The 14,550-nt window shown below is 44.3% G+C and overlaps 1 protein-coding gene across 4 annotated transcripts in view; it reads left to right on the plus strand.

The window, feature by feature from the left end:
* Positions 1-12,482, plus strand: part of ATXN10 (ataxin 10) — a 183,531-nt gene extending 171,049 nt beyond the window's left edge. For all 4 annotated transcript variants that reach the window (XM_055000643.1, XM_055000644.1, XM_055000645.1 and 1 more), the window contains one exon: positions 12,137-12,482. In XM_055000643.1, coding sequence (XP_054856618.1) covers positions 12,137-12,327 — 191 coding nt within the window. In that variant the 3' untranslated portion in view covers positions 12,328-12,482. The remainder of the gene's footprint in view (positions 1-12,136) is intronic.
* The last annotated feature ends 2,068 nt before the right edge of the window (positions 12,483-14,550 follow it).

Below are 14,550 nucleotides of genomic sequence, written 5' to 3' on the forward strand. Positions count from 1 at the left end.
CACAGCACTCCGTCACTCGGGCTCAGGCATTCTTGGCACGCAGTCCCATCTATTCTTACCAGACTATCATAAAGGGATTGCTTTCTTTCATAGAAAATGTAATGGCCCCATGCTAACCTGGTGGGCAGCAAAACAAAGCCATGCCAGCTGAGACAGGTTTCTGCACACTTATGGAATAACCCAGCTATTAAGAAAACAATTAGTATGTTTTTTTAAATGTACCCCTCCTCCCAAAATAACTCCATGAGAACTGTGCGTTCTCATTGCCCATGAGGCAGTTGAGCACCAGGTTGGGGCAGGAAAGGAAAACCAAGGATGGTGGGAAAGTGAGCTGCTAACATCTTATTGGATTGGAGGGGGTGAGGTGTATATAGATTTCTCCCTCTGACTACCCCCCCCCCATAAGTACTGGATGCTTTTCTGAGCACTTTGAGGCTAAGAGTGTTTGGTGAGAGGGAGATAAATTAGGATCATTTCTGATAATTGAGATCAGAAAAAAATATTTCCTGCAATCCTAGTAGGTTTATCTCTCTCACACTCCACCCCCCCTCCCCGTGTGGGGCAGATCCTGTCTCACACAGTGGCCAAACAGTTACTTACCTCCTGGCACCGGTAGTCAGAGGTTCTCTTTCATCCCTGTGGCTCGTAACCACTGATAGATTTATCCTTCATGAATATGCTAAATGATATAGTATATGCCGTAAGATGTGCATTTCCCAGTTCCGTCCCCCGCCCCCAACTCTCCTTTGCAGCATGGGGAGGGAGGGGTGTCCCCTCCTGTGTTTTACTGCTGAGCTTCCTGCCCCCTCACTTACCTTAATTTTTCCAGAACTGTAACACATCCAAGTTGCTAGAAAATTACAAAAAAACCAAAACCTCTCACCAGAAACAAAACCTCCCACCAAATTTTTTTTAACGTTCCGGTGCTTACGAGCCATGCAGCCTGAGCATGTTTTTCTTTGATTTTACCAGTTTCCTGGACAATGGCATTTCTTCCTTCCAATTGGATCTTTGCAAGGGAGGAGCACAGAGCACCCACGCAGCCAATCCCAAACTGCAGAGAGTTACCTTCTCTCCCCCACCCCCTTTGTGGGGTGTTTCTTGTGCAAGTAGAAATCCCAGAGGAACCAGTGGCTGTGGAACTGGAATGTTCGTTCCAATTCACTTGAAACTTGGGTGGTATTTAGTGGACAGACGGTAATCACTTCCACACAATTGTGGTGTCATTTTGTTGAAAAACAGCCTCTCTAGTCCCTGTGATGCGAATAATGGAAATGTAGATTGGGAAATCCCAATCTAGAGAAGCATGGGAAATGGAGTTTTCTGCAGAAAGGTAAACCTTTTTTATTGTCAGTAGGTCACTGTAAGAGTAAGAAAGTGAAATAAATGCAGTTATTTTTTATTATTTATGCTGATGTCCATCTAGAACTCTTCTGCTAGGCTGCCATCATTTTAGGAATCAGAGAGAGAAGTGCGTCTACACAGAGACAGACATTTCAGGGGTCTGTAGATTTGACCCCCCCCTTTGTTCAATCTGCTTGAAATTTTGAGGTTTTTTTAAAAATTAGATGAAGGACTGTGTTCTGACCAAAGTTTGATGCCATTATCTTTATGAACAGCTGTCCCAGACACTCGATAGATTCCCCGTTGAAAATAATGGTCCCAAAGAAAAACCACATGGATTTAACTCCCAAACTGGAAATATCCAACCCATCAATAAGCAAGCTCCCCTACCCCAAGTCCGGATCAGAAATCATAATGAAAATTTTCTCAGTGTGCACTCCTAGTGTTGAAATATCTTTTTAAAAAATGTATAGAATTTTTGGACAAAGTTCTCTAGAATATTAAAGAGGAGATGGTTGAAATAAAAAACAGTTTTTAAAACTAAGAATCATAACCAAGGAACATTTGGCCTCACACTGTCCAATAGTGTGATTTTCCTTCTCTCTTTGTAAAACCAAAAGTGTTACGGTTAATTTATAGGTTTCTATTTAAAATGTCACTTAAAAATATGCTGCAAAAAAGTACCCAATTTTTGGTATTAAGCTAACATTATATCTTAGAGTTTAGGGAAATGGAAGGCTTTGTAAATTTGAAACATTTTCAGATAAAACCTGATTATATCTGCGGGGGGGGGGGGGAGTTTCGTATTTTACCATGTCATCATGAATTTTTACTTCAAATTATTTTTAAAAATATTTTAATTGCCCCAGTTTAGAAAGAACGCCTCTTTTCAGGCACAAAAGAGAGCAGCGTGTGCATTAGAGGAGCCAGCCTTTCTCAAGATTTGTTTTATTAATTGAAGATTAAAACTGCTTGAACATAAAATCAGATAGGAACAAGATCTGGGGATTTCTCTGTCAAGTGATAGGTGTGGGAAATCATTTAAAGGAATTTCAAATATTTCTCTTAATGTGGGAATTGGAGAGAATTGCTTGTGGTACTTTATTGTGGTTGGATTAGCCAAAATCTCAGGAGATTCTGACATGTTGGAAGTACTGGAAAATAAGAGGAATTCTATTTCATTTGTGGTGGGAATATGAGTCAGTTCAGTGTTGTTGGAATATGGTCCATAAATAGAATGTAAATATTTACTTTAAGCCATTATTTTAAAGCAATTGTCTATTAAATACATTTTTTAAAAAACAATCTTGGACTTTGCTACTCAGTCTGCACATGGCAGCTAGAATGACACACAATTCTGGAAACAGCAAATAATTCCAACCAAACATTGCTTGGAAAAGGTCTGGTTTGTTATGATAATGAATAAAATTACAACTGGCAAATATGTGGTCGCAAAAAACTTTGGTCAGTCGAATATTTTGTGAAAGTTTGATTGCCTTTTATACAATAATTAAATTGACACAATTTGCTTACTAGTGCTTATTTGGAAGTATTGGACGAATGGGTATGAGTTCAAGAAAAACCAGAAGGGTAGAAGAGGAGGCGGAGTGGCATTGTATGTGAGGAAAGGGCTTGATTGTCAGCAAGTTCTGGAGAATGTGGTTGACAGCCCAGTGGAAAGTATGTGGGTGGAAATAAGGGGAGTAAGGACAAAGGGTATTGTTGTTGGAGTCTGCTACAGACTGCCTGACCAGGGAGAGGAAATGGATGCTGCCCTCCTTGAACAGATTGGTAGAATATCCAGACATCAGAACCTTATAATTATGGGTGACTTCAACTTCCCCGACGTGTGCTGGGAGACAAACTCAGCAAAGTGACAAAAATCACGCAACTTCCTGACCTGCCTAGCCGATAACTTCCTTTTTCAAATGGTAGAGGAAGCTACAAGGGGCTCGGCCATGCTAGACTTAATATTAACCAACAAGGAAGAATTGGTAGCTGGGGTGAAGGTGGTGGGGACCTTAGGGGGAAGTGACCATGTCCTCCTTGAATTCCAGTTGCTGTGGGGGGCCAAGGAAGTTCGTAGCCAGACTCGTAGGTTAGATTTTTGTAGGGCTGAATTCAATGAACTCAGAGGCTTGATGAGAGTCATTCCGTGGAGGAGTGTGCTGGAAGGGAAAGGAGTGAGTGAAGAGTGGGCTCTTCTCAATCAGGAGCTTTTGCAAGCTCAAGCCCTCACTATTCCAACAAAACGGAAACATGGTAAGGGCTCCAAGAAACCCATGTGGAGGAACAGAGCGCTCCGGAATAAGCTAAGGGAGAAAAAGGAAATGTTCAGGAAATGGAGAGAAGGACAGACCTCTAAAGAGGAATATATGGGGGTTACTAGGTACTGCAGATCAGCCATCAGAGATGCCAAAGCTCAGTATGAGCTGGGTTTGGCCAGTGGGGCTTGCTACAATAAGAAAAACTTCTACAGATATGTGAGAAGCAAACACAAGGTAAATGAGGCAATTGGACTGCTGTTGGGAGTAGAAGGAGAAACTCTGATGGAGGACAGAGAGAAAGCAGACAGGCTTAATGACTTTTTTGCCTCTGTTTTCTCCCTGAACTCAAGCCCATCTAGAGATGGTAGTAGACATGACAGGACACCTGGGGGGCTAGTTGACATTGATAGAGAGGTTTTGGAGAGGCACCTGGTTGCACTGGATGAATACAAATCCCCTGGGCCGGATGGGGTTCACCCAAGAGTGCTCAAAGAACTTTCTAGAGAACTTGCAGAGCCTCTGTCCATCATCTTCAAGGCCTCCTGGAGGACTGGGAATGTGCCACAAGATTGGAGAAGAGCGAATGTTATCCCAATCTTTAAGAAAGGGAAGAAGGATGACACGGGAAACTACAGGCCGGTCAGTCTGACTTCTGTGGCAGGGAAGATATTAGAGCAGATTTTAAAGGGATCGATCTGTAAGCATCTGAAGGACCGCTTAGTGATCCGGGGAAGTCAACATGGTTTTGTCCCCAACAGATCTTGTCAGACCAACCTGGTTTCCTTCTTTGATGAAGTGACAAGCTTACTGGATCGTGGGACCTCTGTCGACGTGATTTACCTGAAATTCAGCAAAGCTTTTGATAAGGTCCCCCATGACATTCTAATGGGTAAACTGGAAGACTAGGGACTGGAATATAGGACAGTTTGGTGGATAGGGAACTGGTTAGAGGACCACACCCAAAGAGTGGTGGTCAATGGTGTTTAATCAGATAGGATGGAAGTATCCAGTAGGGTGCCACGGCTTGGTTTTGGGCCTGGTACTTTTCAATATTTTCATCAATGATCTGGATGAAGGGGTAAACGGGCTACTCATTAAATTTGCTGATGATACCAAATTGGGAGGAGTGGCAAACACCCAAGAAGACAGAGCTAACATTCAACAAGACCTGAATACTCTGGAGAAGTGGGCAGTTGTGAACAGGATGCAATTCAACATAGATAAGTGCACAGTATTACATCTGGGCCACAAAAATGTGAAGCACAAATACAGGATGGGGGATACACTTCTGGGTGGTAGTGTATGTGAAAGAGATCTTGGGGTAAGAGTGGACTGTAAACTAAATATGAGCAGTCAGTGTGATGCAGTGGCAAAAAAGACAAATTCAGTCTTGGGTTGTATCAAAAGGTTCATTGCATCGAAATCGCAGGAGGTCACAGTCCCTTTATATACTGCCTTGGTCAGGCCACACCTGGAGTACTGTGCGCAGTTCTGGAGGCCTCACTTCAAAAAGGATGTGGACAAAATCGAGAGGGTGCAGAGGAGAGCGATGAGGATGATCAGGGGTCTGGAGACTGAGCCCTACAAGGAAAGGCTGAGGGCCTTGGGAATGTTTAGTTTGGAGAAGAGGAGGTTGAGGGGGGGCATGATTGCTCTTTTTAAATATTTGAAAGGCTGTCATTTGGAGGAGGGCAAGGAAATGTTCTAATTGGCAGCAGAGGATAGGACTCAAAGCAACAGGCTTTAATTACATGCACAAAGGTACCGGCTGGATATTAGGAAAATCTTTTTCACGGTCAGAGTAGTTCAAAGGTGGAATCAGCTGCCTAGGGAGGTGATGAGCTCCCCTTCACTGGCAGTTTTCAAGAAGAGGCTGTATGAATATTGGTCAGGGATGCTTTAGGCTCATCCTGCCTTGGGCAGGGGGTTGGACTAGAAGGTCTGTATGGCCCCTTCCATCTCTGTGATTCTGTGAAATGTATATAAAATAATGGGTTGAAAGTGCAGTATTAAAATGTTTTCATTTCTGTACTTTGTTAAACATAGGAATTGAAGATTTACAGTGCAATCCTAAGCAGAGTTACTCCAGTTTCCTGGACAATGCAGGGCCGGATCTAGGGTTCCTGGCACCTGGGACAACCCAAGTCCGGCTGCCCTCGCACAGCGCGCACACGCTTCCGATGCTGCGTGATGACATCACTTCGTAATGTCATCATGTAGGGTGGGTGTGCCACCAGCGGAGCGGCGGCAGCAACAGCGGCTGGGAGGCTGCCCGCGCCACTCGCCTGACCCGCTGAGGGGGCGGCCAGCTTGCCGCATGCTCCCTGTCCTGCGGGGCAGGCGAATGGTGCGGGCAGCCTCCCAGCCCTCCATGCCACTCGCCCAGCAGGACAGGGAGTGCACAGCAAGCTGGCTGCCCCCTCAGCTGGGCAGGCGAATGGCATGGAGGGCTGGGAGGCTGCCTGCACCATTCACCTGCCCCGCAGGACAGGGAGCATGCGGCAAGTCAGCTGCCCCCTCAGTGGGGCAGGCGAGTGGTGCGGGTGGCCTCCCTGCCCTCAGCGACATTCACCTGCCCGGCTGAGGGGGCAGCCAGCTTGCCGCGCGCTCCCGGTCCTGCTGGGCAGGTGAATGACGCGGGTGCGCTCCCAGCAGCTGGCAGCTGCACCCAGCACCCCCTCTTTGGTGGCGCCAGGGGCAGACTGCCCCCCTGCCCCCCGCCCCCCGCAATCCGGCCCTGGGACAATGTAGTAACTTTGCTTAGAATTTCACTGTTGATTATACATAACTTAATTCTAAGAACTAAAATGGGTATTCTCTTCTTTCCCTTATACGTTTGTAATTTTTTCTGTGTAACTTTTGTGTATCTAAAGTACAAAATCTATTTGAATATTTGAAATAAAGCTATGGTAATCACAGTTCTCAATAGCTTGTGAGGGGCATTTTTCTTAATTTCAATACCACTGAGAATGTTTGTCAAAGCAGTGCAGCATCTGATCTCTTTTCATCCCCTTCACCAAACCAGTAGCGATCCGTTTTGCATTGAGGTCATTTTTATCTTGTTAACTTAGCATTTCTAACACTTTAAAATGTGACAAAGTTTTTGACAAAGTTCCTCATCAAAGGCTCCTAAGTAAGCTCAGTAGCTATGGGATAAAGGGCCAAGTCCTCTTGTGGATCGAAAACTGGCTAATTAATAGGAAACAGAGAGTGAGCATAAACGGGCACTTCTCACAGTGGAGGGTGGTGAGCAGTGGGGTGCCACAGGGGTCGGTATTGGGTCCAATGCTTTTTAACTTGTTTATTAATGATTTGGAATTGGGATTAAGCAGTGAAGTGGCTAAATTTGCAGATGACACGAAATTGTTCAGGGTGGTGAAAGCCAGAGAGGATTGTGAGGCACTCCAAAGGGATCTGTCGAGGCTAGAAGAGTGGGCATCCATGTGGCAAATGAGGTTCAATGTAGCCAAGTGCAAAGTAATGCACATTGGAACCAAAAATCCAAAATATAAATACAAGTTGATGGGGTCTGAACTGGCGGAGACTGACCAAGAGAGAGATCTTGGAGTCATGATAGATAACTCACTAAAAACGTCAGCACAGTGTGCGACTGCCATAAAAAAAGCTAATGCTATGCTAGGGGTTATTAGGAAAGGGATTGAAAACAAATCAGCCGGTATCATAATGCCTCTGTATAAATCGATGGTGAGGCCTCATTTGGAGTACTGTGTACAGTTCTGGTCGCCACACCTTAAAAAAGATATCATAGCACTGGAAAAAGTACAGAGAAGGGCAACTAAAATGATTAAAGGGTTGGAACACTTTCCCTATGAGGAAAGATTGAGGCGCTTGGGGCTCTTTAGCCTGGAGAAAAGACGACTGAGGGGAGACATGATAGAGGTTTACAAGATAATGCACGGGTTAGAGAAGGTCGAGAAAGATGTGTTTTTCTCCCTTTCTCACAATACAAGAACTCGTGGGCACTCTATGAAATTATTGAGCAGTCGGGTTAGAACAGATAGAAGAAAATACTACTTTACACAAAGGGTGATAAACACATGGAATTCGTTGCCACAGGAGGTGGTGGCAGCTACAAGCATTGCCAGCTTCAAGAGGGGACTGGACAAATATATGGAGCAGAGGTCCATCAGTGGCTATTAGCCACAGGAGATAGATGGTATTCTCTTTGTGGGGAGGTGGTGCTCTGTTGTCTTGGTGCTGGAAGGAAGGCAGTGGGAGGGCTTCTGGTGTCCTGGCCTCACTGACAGTCCTTTAGATGGCACTGGATTTCTAGCCACTGTGTGTGACAGAATGTTGGACTGGATGGGCCACTGGCCTGATCCAACATGGCTTTGCTTATGTTCTTATGTTCTTATGTCTGTCATTGTTATTGAGATCAATATGTGGTACTTTTAAATGTAAGGATTAAGCTGTTTAGGTGCTGTGGATTTGGCATAGCTCAGGCAGGAGGGGGTGGGGAGTGGCAGCTCTGCTTGGATGGAGTATATACACACACATACCCCACCCCACCCCACCCCCACCCCAGCCTGCCAGGTTCTTTCCTGTGTAGGCTTCAGGTGCAGGATGATGTTCTTTGGGTCCTGGGGAAGAAGCTCTCATACATACAATATAGGGAAAGCAACTCCGATGTGTAACTACAAGGTAAAGCATTATGATCAACACATGCAGGTTGTTAGGACACACATGCATGCAAAAGCACACACGAGCACGCACAAGAATTTTCAGGTACATGTGGATGCCTGGACTTAGTTTGGTCCAGAGCTTTGCAAATAGATAAATGTTAACATATGTCAGCTGGCCAAACATATGTCAGCTATTCTTGTTCTTTACTCATGTAGGGGTGGAGGGCAGTTATTAGGGAGAATCAGTGGGTTGGGGGCAGAGTGCTTAGCCTTCCTGTGACCATTGTAAAGATGGCCCCACGTTCAGTGACTCCTGCCTAGTTCAGTTCAAAAGTGTCAGTTTCTCTTGTGGTTTCTCCAGGCTTATATCAGAACTGCAAGCATCCTTTCCCCTGACAATAACACAGATGGATAGAAATACTACTTTTGAAAACCGATGCCTCCTTTGTGCACCAGTTGTGCATAAATGCTATAAGGAGACAAATTAAAATGGTGAATTTGACCCACGCAATGGGAATATGTAAATTATTTTCCTGACCATGTGGGAAAATTAAAAGCCAAAAAATACATCTTAATAGATTCTTAAACTCCTGATTTTAGGGTATAGTTCCATAGAGTCCACCCTCCAGAGCAGCCATTTTCTCCAGGGGAACCAATCTCTGCTGCCTGGAGGTCAGGTGCAATTCCAGGAGATCTTCAGCCACCAGCTGGAGCTTGGCAACCCCACCTTCCATGCGTGGTTTTCTTCCTTAGCTGGGTTGAGCTGGTCTCAGAGTTCAGCTGGGGAACAATGGATTAGAAGAAACTGCCTGGGGCAGCATTTTCAGAGCAAGATCGGACAGGCAAAGCTTTAAGCACTCACACACGGTCCCACACATCTGTGTGAGGCGAATGCAAGGTTGTTCTCTGTAATTTGACTCTCATTCTGAGAAGGGAACCTTCATGGTGCTGCAGCACCCCTAGAACAATGATCAGTGCTACTTAATGACATTATACGTAGCCGAGATTTCAAATTTTGTGTAATTATATCGTAAAACAATATAAAATTAGAGTGAACACGAAGGGGGTCATTTTCCTGTAAGAAAAGTGTGAGATGCTTTTAAATAAGAAAACAGTGTCTTCACGTGGCAATATGCATCCAGATCTGCAAGACCGGAGCTCCTACAACAGCTGCGTTTTTTGGTTTGGCAGCAAACAAGCCCATGCTGTTATCTGCAGTAACCATGGAAACGTTAGAAGCATTCTTTCCAAAGCTGAGTATACAATAAAGTGCTTAAAGTGTTGGTCGGATTATAGACTTGAGAATATGTTCAATTTTCTGTCTGTCTTTGGGGACAAGCAAGTGGATAATGTGAATATTAACTGGGGACTTGCTTTAATCTCCTGTGACACTTATGTCTGTATAGATCTGCTCCAGCCATCCAGAAGTCTCTGGCTCACTCGGCGTGTTAAGAAGGGTTAGGGTTATACATATTCATGAATTTGAGTTGGAAGTGTTGTGTTTAAAAAGGAGGAAGCTGTGGGCACAGCTGCACCGTCCAGCTGCCTGCTGGTTTCAGACAGTTCCATACTGCTCAGCCTACCCTTATTTTCATGCAGACTACGAGGCGAATGACATGTTGTGACACTTCCCCTTACTCCATGGCCGCTCTGCTGTGCTTTTGCTGTATGCTTGCAATATTCCATCCTACATTATCAGTGATCATTACACATTTATGCTCAGCAGTAATTTAATGACAGTTCATAATTTGGATGCCTGACTGCAAATACCTGAAGGTAGCTTTGTATCCACTGCCCTCCCTTTCACTGGAGGGCCTATCCCTGCAGCCAGTAACTCCATGCAGTGAGATGGGGGGGGGGCACCACCGCCTTCCCAGAAGACACACTTGAACCTCCCCATTAGGGAAGAACACAAAGCCTGTGGGATTCCCATGAAAAACAGGGTGGAGTCTGAAGTCTACTGGCAGCCCTGCGTGATCACAGATCAGTGGTAAACTATGGACACTGTTCGTTATGTTAGTCACACTTCTGTGGACACTAAAAGTTCCATATTAACACGGTAAGACCCTGAGGCAGGAGTGATTTCTTTTCCAGTTCCATATTTGATAGCAAATCAATATAGCAACGTTACTGTGTATTCATGCCTTATGTAGCCACGCCGGGCTTGAATGTTCTGTGTATTACTCTCTCCTCTGCGGGTTTGACAGGATTCCTTAAAATTGTTTTGCATTATCTCTGTTTAACTTGATGTTGAAAGAGACTTCTTGTGAAATCTGCAGACTCCTCCTTCAAAGCTGATCTTAAATTAAGTTGCCAAAATAGAGCCGTGCTTTGTTACTGGTCTCTCCGCTTGGGGTCTGTTCTCTCTCCAGTCCGGCTCCGATACCGACAGGCTTCCGTTGTGTTCCAGGCACTTGGACTAAGGTGGTTTGGGGAACTGAACCAGCACAAATAAGTATCCCAGTAGGCTTAAAGTTCCCTCTTTGAATTCCCATGACTGTGCGTTCCTTATTCAGTCTGACAGGTGATGTGCAACCATGGTGTGCGCTGACCAATCTCCCTTCCGCATTTTCCACAGACTTCATTGTTTTGATTGGCATTCCTGCCCAGCCCAGACTCCCCTTCAGGCAAAAAGGCCATGCGAGACTTTAACTGAGCAGAAAAATATGAGGAATATGAGCAAATTCCGCATAGTTTTCTCCTGGCTGTGCAGCTACATGCTGCAGATAATTGGTGCCCTGCAGGCCCTTTGCGGTTGCGTGGCATGAGCCAGAACGCTCATCTCTTCTGGTGGGGTAGTGGGAGTGGTTGTGCTTTTGGATCCCAACACATCGTTTGCAGCCTTTGAGTGAGTATTTTAATGGAATGCTACGAGCATAATTTATTAATGGTGGAAATTATTAAATTCTATGTCTAACGTTTGCCTTAAGCTTTGCTTGTGGAAGGACCACCGTGAGAGAGGACAGGGCAGTTGCTGGCTGCTTCAGTCCTTTGCTTGTAAGAGAGAAGAATTCTTTGGAATGATTTTTTAAAACTAATTTTATTTCATTTTATGTATAAACAGTCTCAGCGTATAACTATATAACACTATATATATAAAACTATATATATAATTATATAACCAGGGCTTTTTTTCAGCAGGAACATGGAACAGAGTTCCGGAACCTCTTGAAAATGGTCACATGGCTGGTGGCCCCGCCCCCTGATCTCCAGACAGAGGGGAGTTGAGATTGCCCTCTGTGCCGCTCAGCGGTGTGGAGAACCATCTAAACTCCCCTCTGTCTGGAGATCAGGGGGCGGGGCCACCAGCCATGTGACCATTTTCTCCGAGGGCAACCCACTGAGTTCCACCACCTCTTTTCCCAGAAAAAAAGCCCTGTATATAACTAAATATATAACTATATAGGTAAAGGTAAAAGTAAGTCCCCTGTGCAAGCACTGAGTCATTACTGACCCATTGCATCACAACATTTTCTTGGCAGACTTTTTACAGGGTGGTTTGCCATTGCCTTCCCCAGTCATCTACACTTTACCCCCAGGAGACTGGGTACACTATAACTCTCTCTCTCTCTCTCTCTCTCTCTCTCTCTCTCTCAGGATTCAGCCAGAATGACATCATATAATAATAGAGAAGACAATAAGAGAGGCAGGATATAAATGTATTAAATAAATATTTAAATAGAAAAATGTGAAATTAGATAATGCAAACAAAAACATATAGATGTTTTCTGCGTAAGTACATTTTGTTTATTTTCTAATTAAGTACTTTTAGATTTCGAATTGAATGTCTTTTTCCTATTTAGGCTGCAAAGTATCTGCATGGTATTTGTGGTGTTTACATGATCCATCTTGAAACAGAAATTTCTTAACTGAATTCCACAGTTATAAGCCAGTGGTCAATGTATGCGATCCACAATCTCACTGAACAGAATGAAAGAAATCAAGAGCTTATTTCCCAGTTGGAGCAGCGTGGACTGGCTGGTAGTTCCATCCTTGAGAACATGGGACTGAAAGTCGAGAAGCAAGATAAAAAGTTAATTCTGAGATCTGCTGGAAAGATGCCAGATCTCTGAGTAACCAAAATTTAACTTTTTCACCTGCTACAAACATTCTTTTGTGAAGTTTTCAGCAAGCTGATTAGAATTATTTTCCTCAAAGAATAAAAGTGCCAAAGATTAAATCATTGCTAAACCCTTTATAAACTAAATAAACTGTAATTATGAGTTAAGCAGTATATTCCAGATTGTGGTTATTTCATCTGTTCCATTGATGAAAAATGCAAATATCCACCATAACACGATGTTTGCCCAAATGTAGCTAAGGCATTATGACTGGCCCACACTGCTTCCGTTGCTGCTTGCGCATTTTGCTCAAGATGTGTGTATATCACATGGGAAAACGTGCTTTTCTTCATCTGTGGACAATCTGCCTCTCTCAACCTTTGCATAAAACTCGGGTAGGGGTGACTTGTATGACAAAGGAGGTGTGAGTTGCTTACACTTCTGCCCCTTCTTAAAATTAACAGCTGAAGATGCCTTCAGAAGGATGATGTGTTGAAATTTGCTGTCGTATCACTTAACCATTAGAATCACTTGCTCCAGGGGTCATTTCATAGAAAAAGAGCTGCGGGAACTCATTAGCATAATGCACTAGCATAACTCATTAGCATATGCCATGCCCCTTGACATCACCAGAAGTGTGTCATTGGTGTAACTGATTTGCATATGTCACACCCCCTGACATCACCTATCCTGGCTGTTTTGGATCCAATCCTGGCCATTCAAGGCCAAAATTGGGCCCAAAATGGCAAAAAGGAGCTGAAAAGGGGCCCAAAATGGTCAGGATCAGGCTGCTGCTGAGCGGGAGAGTGATCTACCACCCATCAGAGGCCTGATCCTGGCTGTTTCGGGACCAATCCTGGCTGTTTTGGGCCCGATCCTGGCTGTTTTGGGCCCAAATTGGGCCCAAAATGGCTGAAAGGGGCCCAAAATGGCCAGGATCAGGCCCGAAATGGCTGGGATTCAGCTGCTGACAGATGGGGGAGTGTTCCCCCACCTGGCAGTGGCCCGATCAGGGCCATTTTGGCCCCATTTCAGGATGAAACTGCCCAATCCAGGCTGAAATTGGCTCAAAATTGCAATTTTGGGCTCGTTTTGGCCTGGATCGGGCCCAAAATGGTCCCCTGCCTAGCACCAACCCAATCTGGGCCCCAATCCCAGCCAAAATGGCCCAAATCGGGTTGGTGTCAGATGGGGGAACCCTCCCGCTCGGCACCAACCTGATCCAGACCGTTTTGGCCCCAGTCCAGCCCGAAATGGGCCCAAAATGGCCAAAAATCAAGTGGGTGGGGCCACCAGACAAGTGACCTCTTTGGAGAACTGCGTTCCCCCTCGAAATGAGCCCTGACTGGCTCTAATTTTTGCTTATTAGTTATTGGTCAGATATCAGTTTATCATTGTAAAAACAACACTTGTATTGCCATTAGTAAATGGAATAGAAACTTGCATTACTTTAATATTTTTTTCTTTTCTTTTGGTATGTTAATACCTTTATTTCAAAGCTCATGAATATCTCAAAATACTGAAAAGTTTTAAAATACACCACAATTATTATTCTGGCTGGTTACTAGATAAAATGCACAGCAGAAAACACATACCAAAAAGCACATGGGAAACAAATGACAGAAGACATCTCTATGCCAGCTTAATTTTTTTCCCCATTTAGTACAGGATTCTATCAAATTTACAGTCCCACCTACAATTCTTCCTAGTGGATACCATGCTTGTTCATCAAACCAGTTTAAGAATTCGTAAAATCCATGTGATGCAAGATACGTGTTTATCTGTAGTTAAACCTGGAAAAATAAAATGATTTTAACAACTCAAAAGAAAATCCAATTATAGAAGGTGGTAGAACCTCTGATTTATAGATGGCAGTGCCAAGATCCCCTTTTATCCTCCGTAGCAAAGTGGTGAGATGGTCGGGAAGGAGGATGTGAAGGAAACGTTCTGATCTAGCAGGGTCAGTTCCTGCCTTTTAAAATGGCCCTAAGGATCCACCACCTCTGAGAAATGGAAGTCCTTGTTCTCCAAGGGGTGCATCCAGCTCCTTCCCTTGGAAACTCTGCTCAAGGGGCCCATTCATTCTGAAAACAGCCAAGTTACCATGAAGCCTTTTGGAACTGTATCTTCCAGATTTCTTTTTCTTACTTTTACATTTTGTAAAGAGAATTGGAAATAGAGTTAAAACTGCTATTACAATAATTGGCTGTAGAGTTGATCTCTCTCTATTTCTGG

The sequence above is a fragment of the Eublepharis macularius genome, chromosome 16 (assembly GCF_028583425.1).
Source record: "Eublepharis macularius isolate TG4126 chromosome 16, MPM_Emac_v1.0, whole genome shotgun sequence".
Lineage (NCBI taxonomy): Eukaryota > Metazoa > Chordata > Lepidosauria > Squamata > Eublepharidae > Eublepharis > Eublepharis macularius.